We start from the raw sequence: 19,817 nt of genomic DNA on the forward strand, positions 1-19,817 counted from the left end.
GCTTCCTCTGCGGTCCCAGCCCTGCGCCTTCGGGGCCGCACGCTCTCCCCCACAGCACCTTGCTCGCCCATCGGCTCCCCTCGGGAAGGGCAGGGCTGCTCCGTGCCAGGGTCCCACATGGGGCTGGGGGTCCCAATGTCCATTTTATCCCCGGTGTGTCACCCTGGGGACGTTCAGCATCACCAGGGTGAGCGGCTCAGGGCCGTGCCATCGTGATTCGGACGAGCCGAGCCCAGCACCCGTGTTGGCATCATCACAAAGACAATCCCCCCGCACCCGCCCCGCAGCCCCCCAGCTTGGGACAAGCCCCGGGGGGGGGATGTCCCCAGCTACAAGGGGACCCTGGAGGCACCGGTCTGGCCACACACCAGTGCTGGCTCTGCAGGGCCAGGGTTTGGTCGTGCCCCTGTCATCACCCCTGGGGCTGGTGATGGTTTTTGTTTTGCTTTTGATTGTCCCATTTCTTGTCGCCTGCCAGGCCAGTAAACCCGAAACATGTCGCTGTGCCGGGAACAGGCCCACGGGTACAGGTTACCCACAACGGGCACCCCGAACCCCATCACCCCCGCGGCCGCCCCGCTGGGCCCTGGTGACACGAGTTGGCTCTGCTGTACCAGCACCAGGATCGTCCCCCACCCCCGGGGAGCACCCACAGCCCAGCACCCCCCTCCCTCCCCAGGGGACCCGAAGAGAGGAGATGGCTCTGGTCCCCCCACGGCATTTTGGGCACTGGAAAGGTTTTATTTACTGGAGTCAGTGGCATTGCAGAGAGCGTGGGTCCCTCCGCCCGGGGGTCCCGGTGCAGTGGGGGGGGGCCCACACTCAGCCGGGCCCCCAGGGTGCATGGGGGGGGGGGGGGGGGGGCGCGCTGTGGCATGGGGGGAAACATGCAGCGCGGAGTGGCTCAGTGGTGGGGGATGGTGCTCTGGACCCCCCCCCTCTCCCCGGCGGCTTTGAGGTAGATTGAACGTGGAGGGGGGACGGGGGTGATGGAGTGGGGGGCTTTGTGTGAGCAGCCACCTGCAGCCCTGGGCTAAAGCTGAGGGGGCGGGCCTGATGGTGTGGGGGGCTGCTGGCAGATGCGCTGTCCCCACAATGGGGGGTCCAGGGTCAGGGAGAACCCTAGGGCTGCGGCGCCCAGTGCAATGGTGGGGGGTCCATGCTGCACCTCGGGGTTTGTTTCTCAGCAGCATCATTATGGGGAGAGGGGAGAAATGGGGGGGTGCTTTTAATGAGAAAGAGTGGAAAGATGCTTGAACCGGTGGGACGAGGTGGGGGGAACCGAGAACAAGCAGCTGCTCCCCCCCACCCCCCCAAACCCAACTCTGACCCAAGGAGCCAGGGAAGGGGCAGCCCCTTCCCTTCACCTGCTTCCTGGGGGCCGGATCCAGGACCCAGCCCCTTGAATCCTCCCTGAGATCAAGCAGCAACACCCAAGGGTGCAGATGACACCCAAGGGTGCACGCAGGTCCCCTCCAGGCACCACTCGGGACGGTGCTGTCCCAGCACCCCGATTCGAGCATCCAAACCCAGCGCGGATGCAGGGACGGGGTGAGGCAGGAGCGGAGGAGCCCAATTACGGGGGCTGGGAGCTCCAGGGGGCTCCGGGGTTGTGGCGGGGGGGGGCGAGCTCAGTCTTTCTGTAGCTACTGAAGACTTGGAGGTATTTTGGGAGCTGTGTCGCTCCTCGTGTGTTCTCATGCAGCATCCAAAGACCGGGGAGGGGGCAGGAGGCTCAGATCTTGCTGTTCTCCAGGTGCGAGTCGATGTGCTTCACCAGGGCATCGTCCGGGTAGCCGATGGGGAAGGCCAGCTGGCACAGCGGGCAGCTCCGCACCTCCGAGTCCACCGTTTCCAGCAGCAGCTGCGGGGGCACGGGGTGGCCCTGAGCCCACCACCCGCTCCCCGTGGGAGCCACATCCCCCCCTCCTCCCTCCCAGCACCCTCCCACTGCCAGGTACAGGCTGAGCTACCGCGCAGCCGGTCAGAGATAGGGGAACCGAGGCACGCTGTGGGGCGATCGCCCTGCCTGCACGGTGGTGGGGTTCCCTTGCCTCTCCCCCCCCAAAAACCAGCACACCTCCCCAAGGGGGTCCCGCTTACGTTGATCGAAGGCCAGGACTGGGCATGCTCTGCCCGGGCGTAGGCAGCGGCCGTCCGTTGCACGGCCTCGGCGTCGGGGATGGGGAAGCCGGCGCAGAAGGAGGCGCAGCGGATGGCCCCCGCCTCGGGGCTGGGGGGGCTGGGGAGCGCCCACTCCTCTTCATCCGATGATTGCTTTTCGAAGCGCACGTGCTCCTCAAAGGGCTCGTGGGCGCTCAGGGGGGACCCCGCGCCCCCCAGGTACACCTCGCCATAGGGCCGGTGCTTCGGGAGCGTCGAGGCTTCGGGCTGGAGCCAGAGCGAGCGGCTCTGCTGGTACAGGGCCACGTTGCTCACCTCCGAGTAGCTGCGGCGGCCCTGGAAGCCGGCTTTGATGTGGCGGCTGGAGGGTTTGGCATAGCCCAGCTCCATCCTCTCACCGGGGAGCCGGTGTGGCGATGCCGAAGCCGGGGACGGGCAGGGTGGTGGGGCCGGGGACCGGCGTTGCTGGGCAGGTGACTGGCTGGAAGGGGGCACTGGGGACCGGCGCTGCTGGGCTGGGGACTGGCAGGGGCCGGGGGCTGGCGAGCGGCGCTGCTGGGCCGGCGACTGGCTGGGGGGTCCCGGTGAGCGCCGTTGCAGCGCTGGCGACTGGCACTGGGGTGCCGGCGGACGCCCCGGTGGAGCGGGCGAGGGGCACTGCGGGGCAGGCGAGCGACGCTGCTGGACCGGGGAATGGCACTGGGACAGCGGGGAGTGGCGCTGGCCTGTAAAGCAAAACGGGGTGGGGGAGCACAGAAAATACCCCGCCATCAGCTCGGTGGCGCAGAAAATACCCCTCATCACCCATATGTGCGCCGGGCGGACAGGGGGATGCAGCATGGGGAACCCTCGTGGGAGGGACGCTCCCCAGGATGGGTACCCAGTGCGGTCTCCCCGTTTCTGCATCCCAGCCCTATCCATCCGTGGGGTGCCAGCCCCCCCGGGTACCCCCCTTACCACCATTGAGGCTCTTCTCCTGCAGCAGGGTGCGGAGGATCTGGCTCTGCAGGGAGCTGACGTTCCTCAGGCGGCACAGCTCCTCCGTCAGCTCCGTGTAGGCCAGCGCCAGGTTCACCCTGCGGCGGGGACAAAGCGTCACCGAGGGCGAAGCAGCCCCGGTCCCCTGGCTGGGAGCCCCCTCCCCCCTCCCCGACATGGGGTGCTGGGGGGGTGCACCCAAAACTAATCCAAATTCAGGCTTTTAACTCAAAAAGGAGAAGTTGTGGCCGTGCACCGCCAGGCATCGCCCCCGCAGCCACCCTGTGCACTGGGAGCAGCCGGGAGCAGGAGGAAGGTGGGTGCTGTGCTCCCCCCAACCCCCTCGCCCAGCTCTCGGAGGCCCTGACAAAGTCATCAATTCTTCCCCAACTTCGGTGTCGCTTTTCAAAACCATATTCTCTGTGGTGATGCGAAGGGAGAAGCCATCTCCCGAGGGCCCCGCGGGGCTGGGGGCTCAACGTGTCCTCCTGCGCCGCGTGCGGGGAGTTCAACTGAGCCGTTGTGACACCCCGGGGACCCGGGAGACGCCGCTCGTAACAGCAGCCGACAGGTCTGCCCCTGCCCGCCCTCCTGTCATCTCATCAGGGGGCGGGGGTGAAGAAAAAGAAAAGAAGAAAGAAGAAAAAGAAAAAAAGAAAGAAGAAAAAAGTAGATAAAGAGAGAGAGAAAAAGGAGAGAGAGAAAAAGGAGAGAGAGAAAAAGGAGAGAGAGAAAAAGGAGAGAGAGAAAAAGGAGAGAGAGAAAAAGGAGAGAGAGAAAAAGGAGAGAGAGAAAAAGGAGAGAGAGAAAAAGGAGAGAGAGAAAAAGGAGAGAGAGAAAAAGGAGAGAGAGAAGGGAAAGGAAAAGAGGAAAAAAGGAAAGAAAGAGAGAAAAAGACATTTCCCCAGCCGGGTCCCCGTGTCACGTCCCCATGGCCCTGCCAGGGTGGCACCAAGGACTCGAGCACCCAGGGACATCCCCGGGCACGACTGCCGCCCAGACCCCCGCCCCAGCCGTGGCCCCACCGGCTCCCACCTCTCCTGCCTCAGTTTCCCCTCTGTGGCCCATCGTGGGCACCCGGCTCCAAGCGCGGGACCCCGGCCCGGAGGCTGCGGGTGTTCCCCAAAGCGGGGGGGGGGGGGCGGGTGGGGTCCCCCAGGCTCTCCCAGCCCCGCTGCTGGATTTCAGCCACTCCCGCGGGGGCACCCCAGCGCCCCCCCCCCCAAAGTCACACTGAAGCACAGAGAGGAAGCGCTAAAACCGCAGTGCTGGGGCGGAGGAGTGAGCGGTGCCGGAGAGGGGGGAACGAGCAGACCCCAGCCCCCACCCAGGGCACCCTGCCGGGACCCCTGCCTGCACGGGAGGGAGGGCAGGGACCCACCCTGTGCGTCCCTCCTGCAGCCGGCACATCTGTGAGGCTTTTCAGGAGGTTTGGTGCTGGGGAGGGAAACATGGGGGGGTCTTGGTGCCCCCCACCTCTCAAAAAAAAGCTCTGTTTCAGGGCAAACTGTGCATTTTTGATACGCAACTGCAGATAAGCCGTGAGAACAAAACAGCCGCCGAAAACCCGGCCGCCCACGCCTGCCCGGCTGCCGAAAGCACCGCGGAGCATCACTGCTCCGGCGGGAGCGGGCCAGATCCTGCGGGACCGCGTGTGCGTCCCCCCCCACGGGCCTGGCATGACGACCGGCATCGCGGCCCCTCCTCGTCCCCAGCCAGAGATGCTGTGGTCAGTGTGGGGGGGGTGTGACAAGGAGGCTTCAAAGCACAGCTAAGACCCCCTCCCCACAGCTGGGACAACCAAAGCGAGGGGCTGGGAGGACACAGGAGGGCTGGGGTGCAGTGTCCCCCCCCACCCCAAAGCACCCAATGAGCGGCACCAGACCCAGCTGGGGAGGTGGGAGGTGGGGAATGGCGCAGCCTGGCCAGCAGCCCACGGGGCTGCCCGCCTGCCCCTAAAATGCTACCCATCTCCCCCAGAGCACGGTTGGTGCCTGGAGAGATGCCAACCACGTCATAACCCTCCCACCCCACCACAGAGCTGCCCCCCCACCCCGGCACCACACGGTCCCCAGAAACCCGGGGACTGGGGTTTGGCCCCCACCCTTAGTGGCAGCGTTAATCTGCGGTGTGTGGGCGCTGGCCAGGGTGCAGACCGCCCCTGGGTGGGGGGACAGAGGTGGAGGGGTGGGGGGGGAAGGAAGGGGTGACCTCGAGCGAATCACACCTGGTAAACAAGAAGCCGGTGAAGACTGAAATAAAAGCAGGAACCGCAGGCGTAGCTGCCATCGCCGCCGGGCTGGGGGGAAGCGTGGGCTGGGGGGGGGGGGGGCAGGCACGACCCCAACAGCTGCTCAGCCCCCCTTTGCCACAGGGCTGAGGTTGGGGGAGCCTGGGAGGGGAGCATGGGATAGGGATGTCCCACCACGGCATCGCTGGCAAAGCAGGCAGCGAGCACAGCGGCAGCTCCGGCACAGGCACCCAATGGATGCAAGATTCATTAAAACCCACAAAATCACACCAAAAAGGTGTCAGCAGCGGGGCAGCGAGAGGGCTCAGAGCTTGCAGGGGGGTGCTCTGACCTGCCTGCACCCAGCACCCCCGGCTTTTGGTGCTGCATGACCCCTGGATGCTGGCGGTGGTATCTTGGGGACGCATCCTGCAAAGCAGCCCCCGGCCCTGCAGCTCTCCAGCACCCTACAAGCCCCCAGCACCCCCCACCCTGCTCCCCCCGGGGCTTTGGCTCCCAGCTTTTCCCTGGCACAAGGGGGAACAGCCACAACCTCAGAAAGGACAAAAAAAGGGACAAAAACTAACGAAAAAAAAAAATCCCAACCAAAAAAAAGGGGGGGGGGGGGGGGGGCCCACAGGGACCCCTGCCCTGCTCACGCCGCGGTGACACGCTGACTAATTCAGCAAAAGCCAGCCAGAAAATTCACCCAGAGATGGAAAGCGCCGATAAGGCACCTTTCACACCAAAAAAAAAAGGTGGTGGAGAGGAGCAGGTTACAAAAAAAGAGCTGTATTTACAAGAAAAGAGCAGGGAGGGAAAGGCTGTGCCCGAGGAGGGGGGGAAGGTGCCCCCAGGGCTGGGGGTGAGGGGTGTGGAGCCAGCCGTGCCTCAGTTTCCCCGATCTGACCTGGGAACGTTGGTCTTAAAACCGAGGTAGGTTTGGCAAATATTTATACATATATTTGGAGTTTTATTTCCCGGTGGGGGTTGGATATTGTGGGCAGGGGGATGGGGAGAGGGGGCACCCGCTTCGGGAGGGACAACATGGGCGGCTCAGCCCAGCTCTCCCGGCCACAGCGGGGCTGAGCTTTGTGAAAAATAAAGTGAATTAAGGGGGGGAAGCACGGGGAGGGTTATTGAGGGACCCCCCCAGGGATGTGTGGGAGAGAGATGGGGCAGCAGCCACCTGGCCACGGCCCCCAGAGACGCCAGCGCGGTTGCAGCCCAGCCCCCCTGAGTCCCACACTCTGATTTACGCCGGGGAGACAAGAAACGGCAAAAGCATCTAACACCTTGGGGAAAAAAGGAGGGGGGACCCCACCCCCAACAACAACACCCCAGCACCTTCCCGGCCCCGCGCCAGGCGAGTCCCCGCGCGTCACCTTTTATCTGTCCACAGCTTGGCATGGGCTGCCAGCCCCGGTGCATCGCCGCCCGGCGCAGCCCGACGTGCCCGGAGGAGCCGCGATGCCAGCCCGGTGCGTCCTGCCCGGTGTCGCGGTATCGGGGACACACACACACACACACACACACACACACACACACACACACACACACAGAGGGGTGCGGAGTCCTGCTGCCGCGGCCTCGCAATCACCGGCCGCAGTGGGGACACGTGTGCGAGGCTGAAGCGGCGAGGACAGCGGGGTCACGAGGCCGTTGCCTAATTAAATGGGTAACGGACGGCTGTTTTTAGGGAAAATCTCAGCGCCGGCGCAGATCTGCTTTGTGCACCCCGATGCCAGGGTCGGCCCCAGGGACGGTGAAGGGGTCTGGCTGCGGGAAGCAGCCCCTGCCCCAGCAAAGCCGTGCCACCTCCCCCAGCTCCCCGGGCTTGGGGGCGTCGTGGCCCAGACCCCCAAATCCGTGGTGTCCCTGTCTCAGCGCCGCACAGCACCCCGGGGGTGCCTTGACGGAGCCCCCAGAGCTCACGGCTGCGGCAAGGAGGAGGCCAGGAAGAGGTGCGAGGGCCAGAGGACGGAGTCCCGGCACCGCGACGGCTCCACTTCAGTGACACCATTGCAAAAAAGAAATGGTGCCGGCGGGGTTTGGTGCAGAGCCGGAGCGAGCTGGAGAAGGGGCAGCCAGCGGTGCCGAGCAGCCCGGCCACGCTCCTGGTGCGGCCAAGCTGGCCTCCTGCAGCCTGGCAGGGCTGCGTGGCACGGTGTGGTGCTGTGCGGTGGCGGCGCGGTGCTGCACGGCAGCCACAAGCCGTCAGTGCCCTCTGGAGGCAGCGGCACACTCGCCGAGCCGGCATCGCGCAGACCGTACGGTGCCAGACACCGCCGCATCCACCCCGCGTCTGCTGCCCAGTTCAAACTCTCGGGGTGCGGCTGGTGCTTTTGGGGTGCAGGATCCCACCCACCTGCAGCACTTCAATGGGGGGAAGCCCCCAGGGACCCTGCCCAAAGGGAGGTCACATCCCCCAAGGACACCCTCAACATGAAGCCCAACAGTGCCCCAGAAGAGACCCCCATGTGCCCCCACCCCTCCCTGCCAGGTTGGGGACCCCCCACTCAACCACAGCCTAGCCATCGCCCCAGTTCACCCCCAGCACTTACTGGTCGTCGCCCACCTTCTTCACCCAGGCCATGTCCCGCTCCGACTGGTCCTGGGGAGAGCAGACATGCCGTCAGCACCCAGACCCTCACCCACTGGGGATGGGGGGTGGTCCCACATGGCCGGACCCCGCCCGGTACCTGCTCCCGGGTGTCCTGTAGGTGCTTCAGCTCCGCCTGCAGCCGCTCGCACTCGGCTTTGAGATGCTCCTCGCGGTGCTGGGCACGCTGGGTCTCCTGCCGCGCCGCCTCCAGCTCAGCTTCCAGCCGCCCCGCCGCCTCCAGCCCCCGGCTCTGCCAGCCCCCGGCACGCTCCAGCACTGCGGGCAGGGCACGGCTCAGCCCCTGGCACAGACCCCCCAGGAACCCCGGGGGGCGGTCCTGCGGTGCGGGGAGGGGGGCAGCTCACCGTGGGTCAGGCCAGGGTTGGGGTGCAGGGCGAGGAAAGGCACCTCCTGGCCCGGCAGCGGGGTCCCCAGCCCGGGGAAGGTGCTGCCGTCACGCTGCCGCAGCTGCTGCTCCAGGCTCCGGATGCGGCTCAGGTGCGTCTCCACCAGCGCCCGCTGCCCGGGGAGAGGGCTGAGCCCCGCTGGCACCGCACCCCCCCGCGGGGGTCACCCTGTCCTGGCAGCCCTGGCACTCGGGGTCCCCGCGGAGCTGGTGGCAGGGTGATGGGGGGGGTGTCTGTCCCCAGCACAGAAGAGGGTGGCATGGCAGGGGTGGCCCCCCCAGGCTTGCAGACCATCATGCCGGATGGGGCAGGGGAAGCCAGGGGTGCCCGGGCAACCCTGAGCACACGGCGCCAGGACAGGGACACGTGCCATGCTGGAGCATCCCTTGGCAGGGCGGGAGTGGGAAGAGACAGGGATAAAGCCGAGCCACGTGCACCCCTGCAACCCCCAACGTGGCCAGAATGGGGGCGAGCAGCCACGGACCCCCCAGCCCTGCATCCCCACCGAGTCCTGGCGGTGGCATCAGCCCCTCCGCGGGATGGAGAAGCTGTTTGCCCAGCTGCTGCCGTGGAGAGGGGAAGGGGACCCCCACACTCCCAGGCACTGGTGCCTGCCAGCAGCACCCACCAGCACCCACCATCTCTCCGAGCTCGGTCTCCAGGTCAGCCTTCTCCACGCACAGCTTCTCGTAGGCCTGGATCATCTCCTCCAGCTGCTCCTCCCGCTCTTTGCTCTTCTGCAGCTGCCGGGGAGGCAGGCAGGGGTGGGTGGGCAGCTCGGGGACCCGCCACGTCCCCCAGCCCCACCAGCCCCACCAGCCCCACTCACCTCGTGCTGGAACTGGTTGAGCTGCTGCTGCAGCGACGCCTTCTCGCTCTTGAGCAACGACGTCTCCTTGGCCTCGTAGAGGGAGAAGATGTGCTCCTCCCCGAACTCGCCAATCAGTGGGTACTGCAGCCGTGGGGCAGAGGCATCAGCGGGGACCCCAGCCCCACGCGCCCCCCGGCCACCCTGATCCCTCACCTTGACCTCGTACATCTTGAGCCGGCGCTTGAGCGTGGAGTTCTCCCTCTCCAGCCCCGTCAGCCGGTTCTTGATGTCATCATAGGCGGTGATGAGGGCGAAGTGGGAGGCCGAGCACATCTCGCCCGAGAGGTCGGTGTTGGGGCTGTCGAGCCAGTCCTCATCCGGCCCCAACGCCTCCTGCGTCAGGATGCTGATGTCGTCCTCAAACATGGAGTCCATGTCCTGCCTGGGCGGGGGGATGGATGGACAGACGGTGACCCCGCAGCCTCGCTCTCTGGGCGAAGCGGCGATGAACCCAGCCAGGGGCAGCCCGAAGCCCCCAGAGCAGGTTGGGCCACGGGGGCACTGGGTGCAGGATCTGGCCTGGGGCAGGGGGAGCTGCGGATCAGCCTCCACCAGGCTCGGATGGGTCCTGGGGGTCTGCAGGAGCTCGGCACGTCCCAAAGGCAAAGGGCGATGGAGGAAGGATGGTCCTGGGAGCCGCTACTGGTGGCAGCTCCAACCCCACACCATCCCCCGGGGCGGCGGGGGGACACCGGCCAGGCGATCCCCTCTGCCCTCGCTGGGGGAAGTGGGGGGGACGGGGGACCTGGCAGCCCCCCCAGCAGCGGCCATCACCGCCGGGGACCACGGTGGGAGCCGGGATGACGGAGGCTGTCCCCAACAGAGCAGCCTTGGGGGGACACAGTGACTTTCCCCATGTGCCCCCGGGAGCAAGCACCAGAAATAGCGGCCGGTGCCGCTGCCTCCCGCCCCGCCGCCGCACGCGAGCTGCTTCCCGCCCTCCCACGCCTCCGCGGCGGCACGCAGCCCGCGCCGTGCCCTATATACCGGCGCTGCCGCTCACCCCCCGGGGAGCCACCTGCCTCATGGCACAGCCCCCCAGCTGGCACCAGTGGGGGCCCGATCCTGCCCATCCCGCTCTACCGCGCCGCCCGCACCGCAGGATTTGTTCCCGGTTGAGGATTTTGAGTGGTCGAGGCTCCCAAAAGCTGCTGCCACTGGCAGCTCTCCCGCAGCTCCTGGGCCATTCGGCACAGCTGGCCCGGTGGGGAAAACGCGCCTCGAGCCGGAGAGGAGGCCATGACTGGGGTGCTGAGCCCCGGCACCCGCACGCGGTGCTCTGGCACTGTCCCTCCATCCCGGCCGGGGACCCTGCAGGCACTGGGGCGGCCGCCGGTCGTGCGCAGCCTCGCCGGCTCGGGCAGACATCTGGGAGCTGCTGCTGCCCAAATAATTCATAGCACAAAGCCGGGTGAGGGAGGCGATATCTGCAGGGTGACGCAGGGGGGGACAGCCTGAGCCCCCCCACGCCACTGCCAGAACTGGTGGCCAGCCCAGCCACGCTGCCACCCCGGTCCTGCTCTTCGCCAGGGGGCAAAGCCCCTCCTGGCTGCGGGGGCAGCCCCAGCCCAGCCGGGGTCAGGCGGCTGTGGGTTGCTGCAGCTGCGCATTTTGCAGCCTCCGCTGGGACAAGGAGCACGAAATGCAGACAAACCCTCCAGCACCGCGACCCCTCCTCAGCTCCCCCTAAGACGGCTTTAAATCCACCCCCACAGGGCAGTGATGGAGGGGACAGGGCACCCAGGAACCACCTCTGCTCGGGCGGGGAGGGCACCACCATCATCCCCCACGGGGAAACTGAGGCACCCTCATAAGCCAAAATAAGACTCCCCAAACCTCTGGTGACCCCCTCAAAGAAAGACCCCAGAAGTCCTGGGTCATGGGGCTGGTGTGTGTCCAGAGCCCTGCCTGGGGGTCCTGAGGGCACCACACAGGGTGGAGGGGGAGCTCCCTGTGCCGAGCGGGGATGGGACCCTCTCCCTCCCTGACACACAAGGCCTGGCAGCAGCTCTGCACCCGCAGTCTGGCCTCGAGACCCCTGGCCTGGCCCTGCTGCTCCCCAAACCGTGCCTCAGTTTCCCCATCTGTATCACACCGTGACACCTGCCTTGCAGTGGGCCCCGGGCGCGGGGCGAGGCGGTGCGGGCTGGGCAGGGCTGCGGCGCAGGCACGCGTGTCTCAGGCGTCGGCGGCGCAGGCAGGGAGCCACGGCGGGCAGGCGCTCAGGAGATCAGCCACGAGAGGGTCAGCGAGAGATGGCGGCGCCGTCATTAGGCTCCAGGGGCAACGGCGGAGGTCCCCACGGCACCGCACCAGCGATGGTCCTTTCACGTTCCCAGCAGTCGGCCCCTCCTTGAGGCCTACAAATACCTTTAAAGAGAGCAAAAACGGGGCTGCAGCTCCCCAGCACTGGGATGCTGCGGGAGGGCTCGGTCGGCGAGCGGCAGCTCACCGCCCCGGTGCACCGGCAGGGATGAGAACGGGCTGTGCCGGGCAGCGGGTACCACCGGGCTGCCGGCACCCAGCTGGCATTCGGGGAGAGGCACCGCGCAGCTGCCTGGCCCCCCAGTATGGCCCCACTGGGGGTTCTGGGAGGAGGTGCTCGGTGGGACTGAGCTCCCACGCAGCCCCCAGCCACACACCCCCTGTCCCGAGCCTTGGGGGGGTGCAACCCGTGAAAGCCCCCTCCCCATCGCTGTAACCTCCCTGGATGCTTTCCCCACCGCCAAGGTGGGAGTTGCGGGGGTCCTGGGGGGCTCTGGGGGGCTGCGGGGATGGGGCTGGTGGAGGCCAGGACGTGGTACCACTGCTACGGCCCCGAGTGAACGTGGCCAGGCTGCAAAACTGCGTGTAAACCTTGCGTGCAAGGGGGGGCCGGGAGGGAGCGTGCCCCCCGAGCCCGGGAGCGGGGCCCGGGCAGGCGGGTGAGCCCGGGCGGGGGTCGCGGGCACTGGCGGGCGGGGCTGGGGGGGGGGGGGGGCGGCCTGCAGCGGCCCCGGCGCCTCCGGTAAAGCCTCCCCGAGCGCCCCCGGCCCGGTCCGGTGCCGCCCGCCCCTCCCCTGCGCCCAGCCCGGTGCCGCACCGCGCCGGGGGTCGCCGGGCAGGGGACGGGGTCGGGGGCGCAGGAGGGGTGCGGGGCGGAGCCGGGGGTGGGGATGGAGCCGGGGATGGAGCCGGAGCCGGGGATGGGGATGGAGCCGAGGATGGAGCCGGGGATGGAGCCGCGGGTGGCGCGGGGAGATGGGGCCGGGGGAGGCCGGGAGCCGCCGGGCAGCGGGGGCGGGGGCAGCCCGGTTCCCCCCCGCCCCGGCCCCGGCCCCGGCCCAGGCCCCGCACTCACCGGCGGTGCGATGCGGTGATGCGGCAGCGCCCGCCGGGATGCGGCTCCTTCCCCGCCCCGGTCGGTGCCGGTGTCGGTGCCAGCCCGGTCCCGGCCGCCCCCGCCGCAGCCCCGGCCCCGCCGCCGTTTCTTCCGCTCCGGAGACACCGAAAAAAACCACGTGGGCACCGGGCGGCCGCCAGCCCCTCCCCCCGCCACGCGCCGGTGCCGCCCCCGGGGCTGCCCCCCCCCATCCCCCTCCAACCCACCCCCCCGGGGCACGGCGGGTCCCCGGGATGCTCCCGGGGGGACACACCGGACGGACACACGGACACACGCAGCTCCGGACCCCCGCCACACTGCAGCGCCCCCCCGCAGCCGGCCCCCCCTCCCGCCCTGCCCCGGGGTGGGGGGACCGGACCCCCCCCCCCCCCCCCCACCGTGGGGGTGACACCGGGGATGGGGGGCTTCTCCCTTCCCGGGCAGCCCCGGGGGCGACGGCAGAGCAGAGCCGCAGGCACAGGCTGTGGGGGCTGGGCTCGGCCCCCCCCCCCCCCCGTCCCCGAGAACATTTTATTCCCTGAATTGTTCTCTCGGAGCCGCTTCCATTATGGAATTACATTTTCTCTCCCTTTGCTGCGCAGGGTTATTAATAGCTGCTCTCCTTTCGCCGCTGCCGCTGCCGCCGCGCGCTCCACCAGTGAGTCCTGTGCTTGGGGGACAGACCCCTGCAGCCCCCCCGGGCGGGGGGACCACCGCCACCTGGTACCTGCAGACCCCAAGGACTGGACGGACAAACCCACGGCACTGGCTGACCCCAACGGCACAAGCATTCCTGCCGGGGCCTTGTCCCAGCCCACCCGAGGACCTGTGGGGGGAAGCGGAGCCCCATGGATGGGGACTGGGACGGGGGGCTTCGCTCCTGCCCAGGCACCGGCAGCAGAGGTGACCCGGGAGGCGTCAGCACGGTGCGATCCTGCGTCCCAGCCATCTGCCTCCATCACACGACGGCTCGTGCCGGGCTGGGGGAAAGGGCGTCAGCGCAAAACCGATGAAAGATGGGGCTTGTCTTCACCCAGCCCTTGATCCCCCCTTCAGAGACCCAAAGGGACCAAAGCTCCCGGCCGAGGAGCTCTCATGGGGCCCCCAGCCCAGACCCCCCCCCCTTCCCGGCGCTATGTTTAGCGCAGCTGTATCATCGCTTGGATGGAGCCTGGGCTGCGCCGGGAGAGCGCAGCGGTGATTCAGCGCGCGGAGCCTCGCCGCCGGAGCAGGAGCGAGGCCGGCGGCGGCGCGGCCGGACCCCCGCCAGCCCCACGTTGGCATCGGTGGGTACCGCTCGTGGGATGTCCCACCACCGCGTGACTTCCGTGGCTGGAGCAGGAGCCGGGCACCGCACCAGGGGTTTCTGAGCCGAAAAGGCAACGTGAGGCCCATGAGGTTTTGGGAGGCCGACGCCAGGCGGGCACCGGCTGCTCCAAGGCTTCAGCAAGCAAAGCATGGCCGTTTCCATCTGAATTCCTGCCAGGGAATCATCGCGTTGCCTTCAGCGCATGGCCTGGAGAAATCAACAGCTCTTGGGGGCTGGGGAGGGGGGGTCGAGATGCCGGACTAAAAGGCGAGAGCACCAACAACCCCGGGGGCATCAAACGGGTGCAGGCAGGAGCTGCGGGGCCAGGCTCTGCCGCAAACAGGGCCCCGGAAAAATCCTGAGTGCCAGCTCTGGCTTTGCTCACGCTGGCAGATTGCTGCAAAGCACTTTGAAGTGCAAATTAAGGTTTTCCATCAGGTTCGAAGTTAATTTTGACGCAAGGAAAACAGCACGGCCTCAGCCCCGTGTGCGTGCGATGGAGGCAGGCGGGGTGCCGGGGACGGGCAGCCCGGCGGGGAGCGGCGGGCAGGGGGATGCAGCCCAACGCCCCCCGCGAAGGGGCTGCACGCAGGGCACGGGGCACAGAAGTTCGTGCATGAAGGAAAAGCCTTGCAGCCACCCTGGGAGCTGTTGCAGCATCAGCTGTGGAGAGGAGGAAGGCAGAGGGAGACTTTAGAGGCAGGACAAGCGATCCAGGCTCCTGTGATCGTCGCCCATGTAAGCCAGGCCCCAGGATTTGGGGTCCCCATTGCACCTCCACAGCCAATGCACCATCTGGGACTGCGGGTACGGGCAGAGCCGGATCCAGCCGGGCCGCCCCAAGGGATGCTCTGCTCTTCCCAAGGCTGCAGCCTGTCCCCTGCGGTTTCCCCAGCATCCGACCCACCGCCCCGGTGCAGGAGGGATGCCGGCGGCAGGAGCCAAGGGGAGCACAGGGCATCCTCCCCTGAGGCCTTTTTTCCTCCTCCCAATAATTTCTGCAAAGTTTTAAGCCGAGAGCAGCATCAGGAAAGGTCCCCAGCTGGCGGAGGTCCCTCGCCCACCCTCACTGCTGCCTCTGGGGCGCTGGGGACCAGCTTCATCCTGCAAAGGGAAGATCACCCAATGGCAAGGGCAGGCTTGCAGCACCCCCAGACATTTGGGGTGCAGTGGTTGAGAGATGCAATGCCCAGAGTGATGGGAATGGCTCTAAAGGCGCTTCCACAGCCAGCTTTCACAGTAATTATCACAAAGCCAGGTAAAATCCCTACTTCCCAGCAGCGTCTGTGCATGGGAATGCACCAGGCAACCACAGTTTGTGTGGTCTGCAGGGGTCCTGCTCACCGGCTGCCCCGGGCAGCCGAGCCTGAAAGCAAAGGCACCTGCCCAGGCTGTGCCACGGGCAGGGATGCTGGCAGGGCTCCACGTGCTCACCCCGTCAGCCTTCGCCTTCATCTCCCGGCTTTGCAAGGAGCAGAGGAAACACCAGCGCCCACGTCCCTGCCCAGGAGCTCTGCCGGCTTCTCAGCTGCTTCAAAATCCTGCTTAAAACCACATTTTTCCATCCCTTCCAATACGATGCGTGCCTCCGCTGCCTGCCCGGGTCAGACCCTCGGGCTCCCTTCCCCGCTGCCCAGCCGTGCTTTCGCCCCGCAGCTGGGGCTGCCTCCCCTGCCTCTCCAAGCATCTCTTACACCCGCCTCTCCCGCAGACCCCCACGTTAACGCCGTAACTGAATTATTTAACTCTGATACATCTCAGGTACGCTCAAAGTCTCGGCTAACTGGTGAGCTCCCACAGTGCCCATGGCAGGGAGATGGTGGAGAGCAGGGGAAGAGCAGGGGAAGGCGGGAGGGGAAGAGCAGGGGAAGAGCAGGGGAAGGCGGGAGGGGAAGAGCAGGGGAAGAGCAGGGGAAGGCGGGAGGGGAAGAGCAAGCTCTCCTGACCCCAGCCTGCCTCTCCTCCCGTGTTCAAGCTGTAAACTCCCTGAGTTCACACGAGGCCTGAGCTGTGCTAGAAACATCAGTTGAACCCCCAAAACGTTGCCTTCATCATCCTCAGGGACTGCCTCTCATTTGTGACCCCCATTAACCACATTCAGAAGGAACAAAGGAGCCCGTCAGATCCTTCGATGCCTACACAAAATTATTTAGTGCATTTGTGGTGGAGGCAGCGTTGGGCTCTTTGGTTATTACCAAAGGAAAAAATTAGCCCGGCTGCCTTTTGGCAGGGGACGCTTAAAACCCCCGCCGGTGACGCCCGGCAGCGTTAGCCTGCAGCCGGCCGAGGTTTTCCCTTCCACCCCCCTCAGCTCCGGCCGCCACCGGGCCGAGCAGTCAATTCATCCATCGGTTCCTGCTCACAAGCAGGGTCTAACGGGGAACACCAAACTCCATTCCCACCCGCAGACACGGCTGTGGAAGTGCTGTTGTGAGCAGAGGGGTTAGAGCAGCACAGAGACGCCTTCACGGAGAGAACCTCATCCCCCTGCCACGCAGGGTGGAAAACCTCAGACCATTTTCCACTTGGCTCCTCTGGCCCCGCTGTGGAACAGCACTGGCTTGGAAGAATGAGTCCCACGTGTTCAAAAAGCCAGCGCTGAGCTCGTCTCCCACCTGCACAAGGCATCCTCGGGCTCCCGGGGGTGTCCGAGCACCCCGCGCGCCCCCACCGAGGTGTTCCCCCCACTGTGCATTCAGTGCAAAGGCTGCAGCAACGCTCCCAGCCCGGTGCTCGCATCGGCGCCCGGCTGGGGCCGCGACCCAGCAACCAGGACCGGTACGTCACACTCTCAAGCTCCCCAAAAAGCCGCAGCTCTGAGCACGGAGCGACTTCGCTAAAACAGAGGCAGCTGCACGCACGGGCGAGTGAAACCGTGACGTTAGCCAGCACCCAGGAGCCGCAGCGGTGGAAGTCTGCGCCCGAGCCCTTCCCCGCTGTCGGCTCCAGCTCAGCCTGGCAGGACGCAAGTGAAAGGCTGCGAGTCCTCGCACAACCCTGCGCCTGCCTGATCCCCTGTCCTGGCCCCGGGAGCAGCAAGCGGAGGAGGATACAGCGGAGTATAAGCAGGGGAAAGCTGCGTCCTGTGACCGGCGAGGATAAAGCTCGCTAAGTCCCAGTGCTGGAGCCTGTCCCTGATCAGCACAGCCCTTCCATAATCGCGCTGGTCCCGGCTAAGCGCCTGCGCGGCCCATCCAGCCCCGGGGTGCTCGCAGCAGGGGGGCTGGACGGCTCCTGGCTGGACTGCCCGGGATTTCGGTTGTGGCAGGAAAGCCTGGTGTCCCTGCCGGGTGAGGGTACGCCAGCGATGCCGCTGTAGCCACGCAGCGCCCGGGTTTCGCCGGGGGGACGCTCCCCATCGCAGGAAAGCGTGGTTTCCTCCGGGGTCCCCCCGGTAGCCAACACACGGAGCATTCACCGCCACGAAGTGCAAGAGCACCCGCTCCGCTTGCAGCCAGCGCCTCAACGACAGGGTTAAGAACAGCCATAAAATTAAGGTCCCCTCAGCTAGAAAGTTTCATTCCAGAGTGGTGACACCAGCCCAAGGCCTCGCTGACCACCCTGTCCCCCTGCGCTGCCATCGTGCCACCCCCCCGGGCGGGAAACTGCTGCCTTCAGCAAGTGCCGGCGGTGCCAGACAGCGACTGCGAGCTACAGCAGCCCTTCGCAGGAGGGTGCCGAGGCCACGGTATCACCTCCGAGACTACGAAATTCAAGTTGTTAGTTGTTTTTTTCACCACACCCCCTCCCAAGGCTTCAGGGAAATCGGGTTTTCTCTTCTCCCCGTAGGGACGCAGCCATCCCAGGGGAGCTCGGCTCATCAGCCCGCTCACCTCAAGCCACCCATCGCCAGAAAGATGCTAAATAATAAAAATCCAGCGTTGGGAGAAGAGACCAAGCTCCTGCTCCCAGAAATAGTTCCGCACGGCCCCGCTATCCTCGGGTGCCGGAGTGGCACATATGGCTGATGACACACTGCTGTCACCTCCGGCTCCCCCAAAGAGGAAACGGGCGATCGTCACTCATTGAGCGCGCACCCACACAGTCTCTCCGAGCCACCACGGCGGGGGAAGATTGCTGGCAGGAGGAGACGCGGCGGGCTCTGGGAAAATGAAGCAGCAAGAGAAAAAAAAAAAAAATGGTAAGGAAAACAAAAATAAAGCGGCTTTTATTTTATTTAGAAGGTAAATAAATCGGTCCTACCGATTCGTTAGTAACCAGGTCCTCGGAATTACCGGCGGGGAGGCGGCGGCACTGGCGTGTCGCGGCGGGTTAAAGCCTTTGCTATCAGACGGCGGACGAGCACCGAAGCGCCGGTTCCTTCGCTAGGTACGACCGACAAATCGACAAAACTCAGTTAATAAAGGAACTTGGTTCGGAGCTGTTCGGGATTGCATTAAACGGGCACTTTCAGAGGTTAATCTTTTCCCCCACCTGCACCGAGAGGTTAGTTTAGGAGAGGGCACGCGAGCGCCGGGGAAGCGCCGCTCACCCCCACGCCTTCGCAGCCCTGCCCGGCGGCGCCGTGCCCAGCCCGGGCTGCCAGCTGAGGCAGGCTCCGATTCTAATGCTGAAATGGTGCTTCAAAAATAAAAGGAAAAAAAAAAAAAAAAAAATCAAGGATTTATTCTATTAATTAAATCTGCCAAGCAGTGAAACCAGCTTTTAAAAAAATAGAGAGTATATAAAATCAGCGTTTGGCCCTCCCTCGCCAGCCAGCGGTGACGGGATTAGGGGTAACAGGCGGAGGGGAGGCATGGAGCGCCTCCTGCTCACGCCGCTCACGTAAAGCCTGCGCCGCTGCAGTTACTTTGGAGAATTGGTTCCCCCGAAACAAACCCCCCCCCCCCCCCCTCAAAAATGAGAAACCAGAAAAAAAAAAAACCACCCCACCCCAACACAAACAGGACAGACACAAGGTTTGTTTCCACTACTGTCTCAGTGTACTTTATTCTCCTGCTGTCTACAGCTGAACAGCCACACAGGACAGAAACAGGTAGCACTGAGGAATGATCAGATTTCTTCCCTCCACGCCCCCTCCCCAACTTCAGGAATGGCTTTTTCTTTTTTTATAATTTTTTTTTTTTAGGAAATCCCACCCCACCTCGAGAAACAAAATAAAAAGAAAAGGCATTACTAGAAACGTGACCCAGGCCTCTCCCTAGTCCGTGCTCCGGAGCTGGCTGGCTCTCCCAGTTCACAGAGCTCCTCCTCTCCTCTAAACACCTGGGATTTTCTATTTATTTTTATTTTTTTTATTTTTTTTTTTTTTGTACACTGGTTCAAAGTCGGCACTTCGACTGCAATCTGAACCCAGCACTGAAAGGCACATATCTGATACCCTGTACAAGAGCTATTGTGGATGCTGCAGTGCAGATGGGCAACGAAAGTGGACTCCATTGTAATGGATCCTAGGATCAGACCGGGAAAAGGAAACTGGGGAATAAAGCAGATCCTTGCCTGCTTCTTAGGAAAAAAAAAAAAAAAAAAGAAAAATTAAAAGAAAATAAAAGAAAAAATACTGGCTAAGGTTTTCTACTCTCCCTCCCACAAGCAGCTTTTAAAAATGCCCATGTTAAACTGCAGATTCGAATGCTGGTAGTATCAACAGCTGCATTAATAAAAAATGAAATGAAAAATAGTCTCACAACCCTGCACCTCCTCCGTTTGTTTGTTTTTTGTTTTTTTTTTTCTTGGCTTATTGCTGACAACCTAGGGGTAAGCAAGGGACTATTCCTCAAAAGCAAAAGTCTCATTGGAAGGGAAACAGATTCTGATCCTTCACGTGAAAAGAAGACGTTGCGTGGCTGGGGAAGCAGCAAACAGCCAGTTCATTGCCGAGTTGCCCATCAGACTGTTACTACTCTATTGAAAAAAAAAAAAAAAAAATAAGGTTATCGTTAATGGGTTCCCCTTTTACTGGAAAGACCAA

At 64.6% G+C, this 19,817-nt stretch overlaps 1 protein-coding gene across 1 annotated transcript; it reads right to left on the reverse strand.

Moving 5' to 3' along the window:
* Positions 1-1,148: 1,148 nt before the first annotated feature.
* On the reverse strand, positions 1,149-9,590 carry TBKBP1 (TBK1 binding protein 1). The gene is made up of 9 exons (XM_075116706.1): positions 9,369-9,590; positions 9,174-9,296; positions 8,983-9,087; positions 8,303-8,456; positions 8,035-8,213; positions 7,897-7,946; positions 3,082-3,200; positions 2,104-2,849; positions 1,149-1,864 (listed from the first exon to the last, which is right to left on the reverse strand). Exons 1-9 carry the CDS (start codon positions 9,588-9,590, stop codon positions 1,736-1,738), a joined length of 1,827 nt encoding a protein of 608 aa, XP_074972807.1. The 3' UTR covers positions 1,149-1,735.
* Positions 9,591-19,817: the final 10,227 nt, after the last annotated feature.

This window comes from Phalacrocorax aristotelis, chromosome 23 (assembly GCF_949628215.1).
Source record: "Phalacrocorax aristotelis chromosome 23, bGulAri2.1, whole genome shotgun sequence".
Taxonomy (NCBI): Eukaryota; Metazoa; Chordata; class Aves; order Suliformes; family Phalacrocoracidae; genus Phalacrocorax; species Phalacrocorax aristotelis.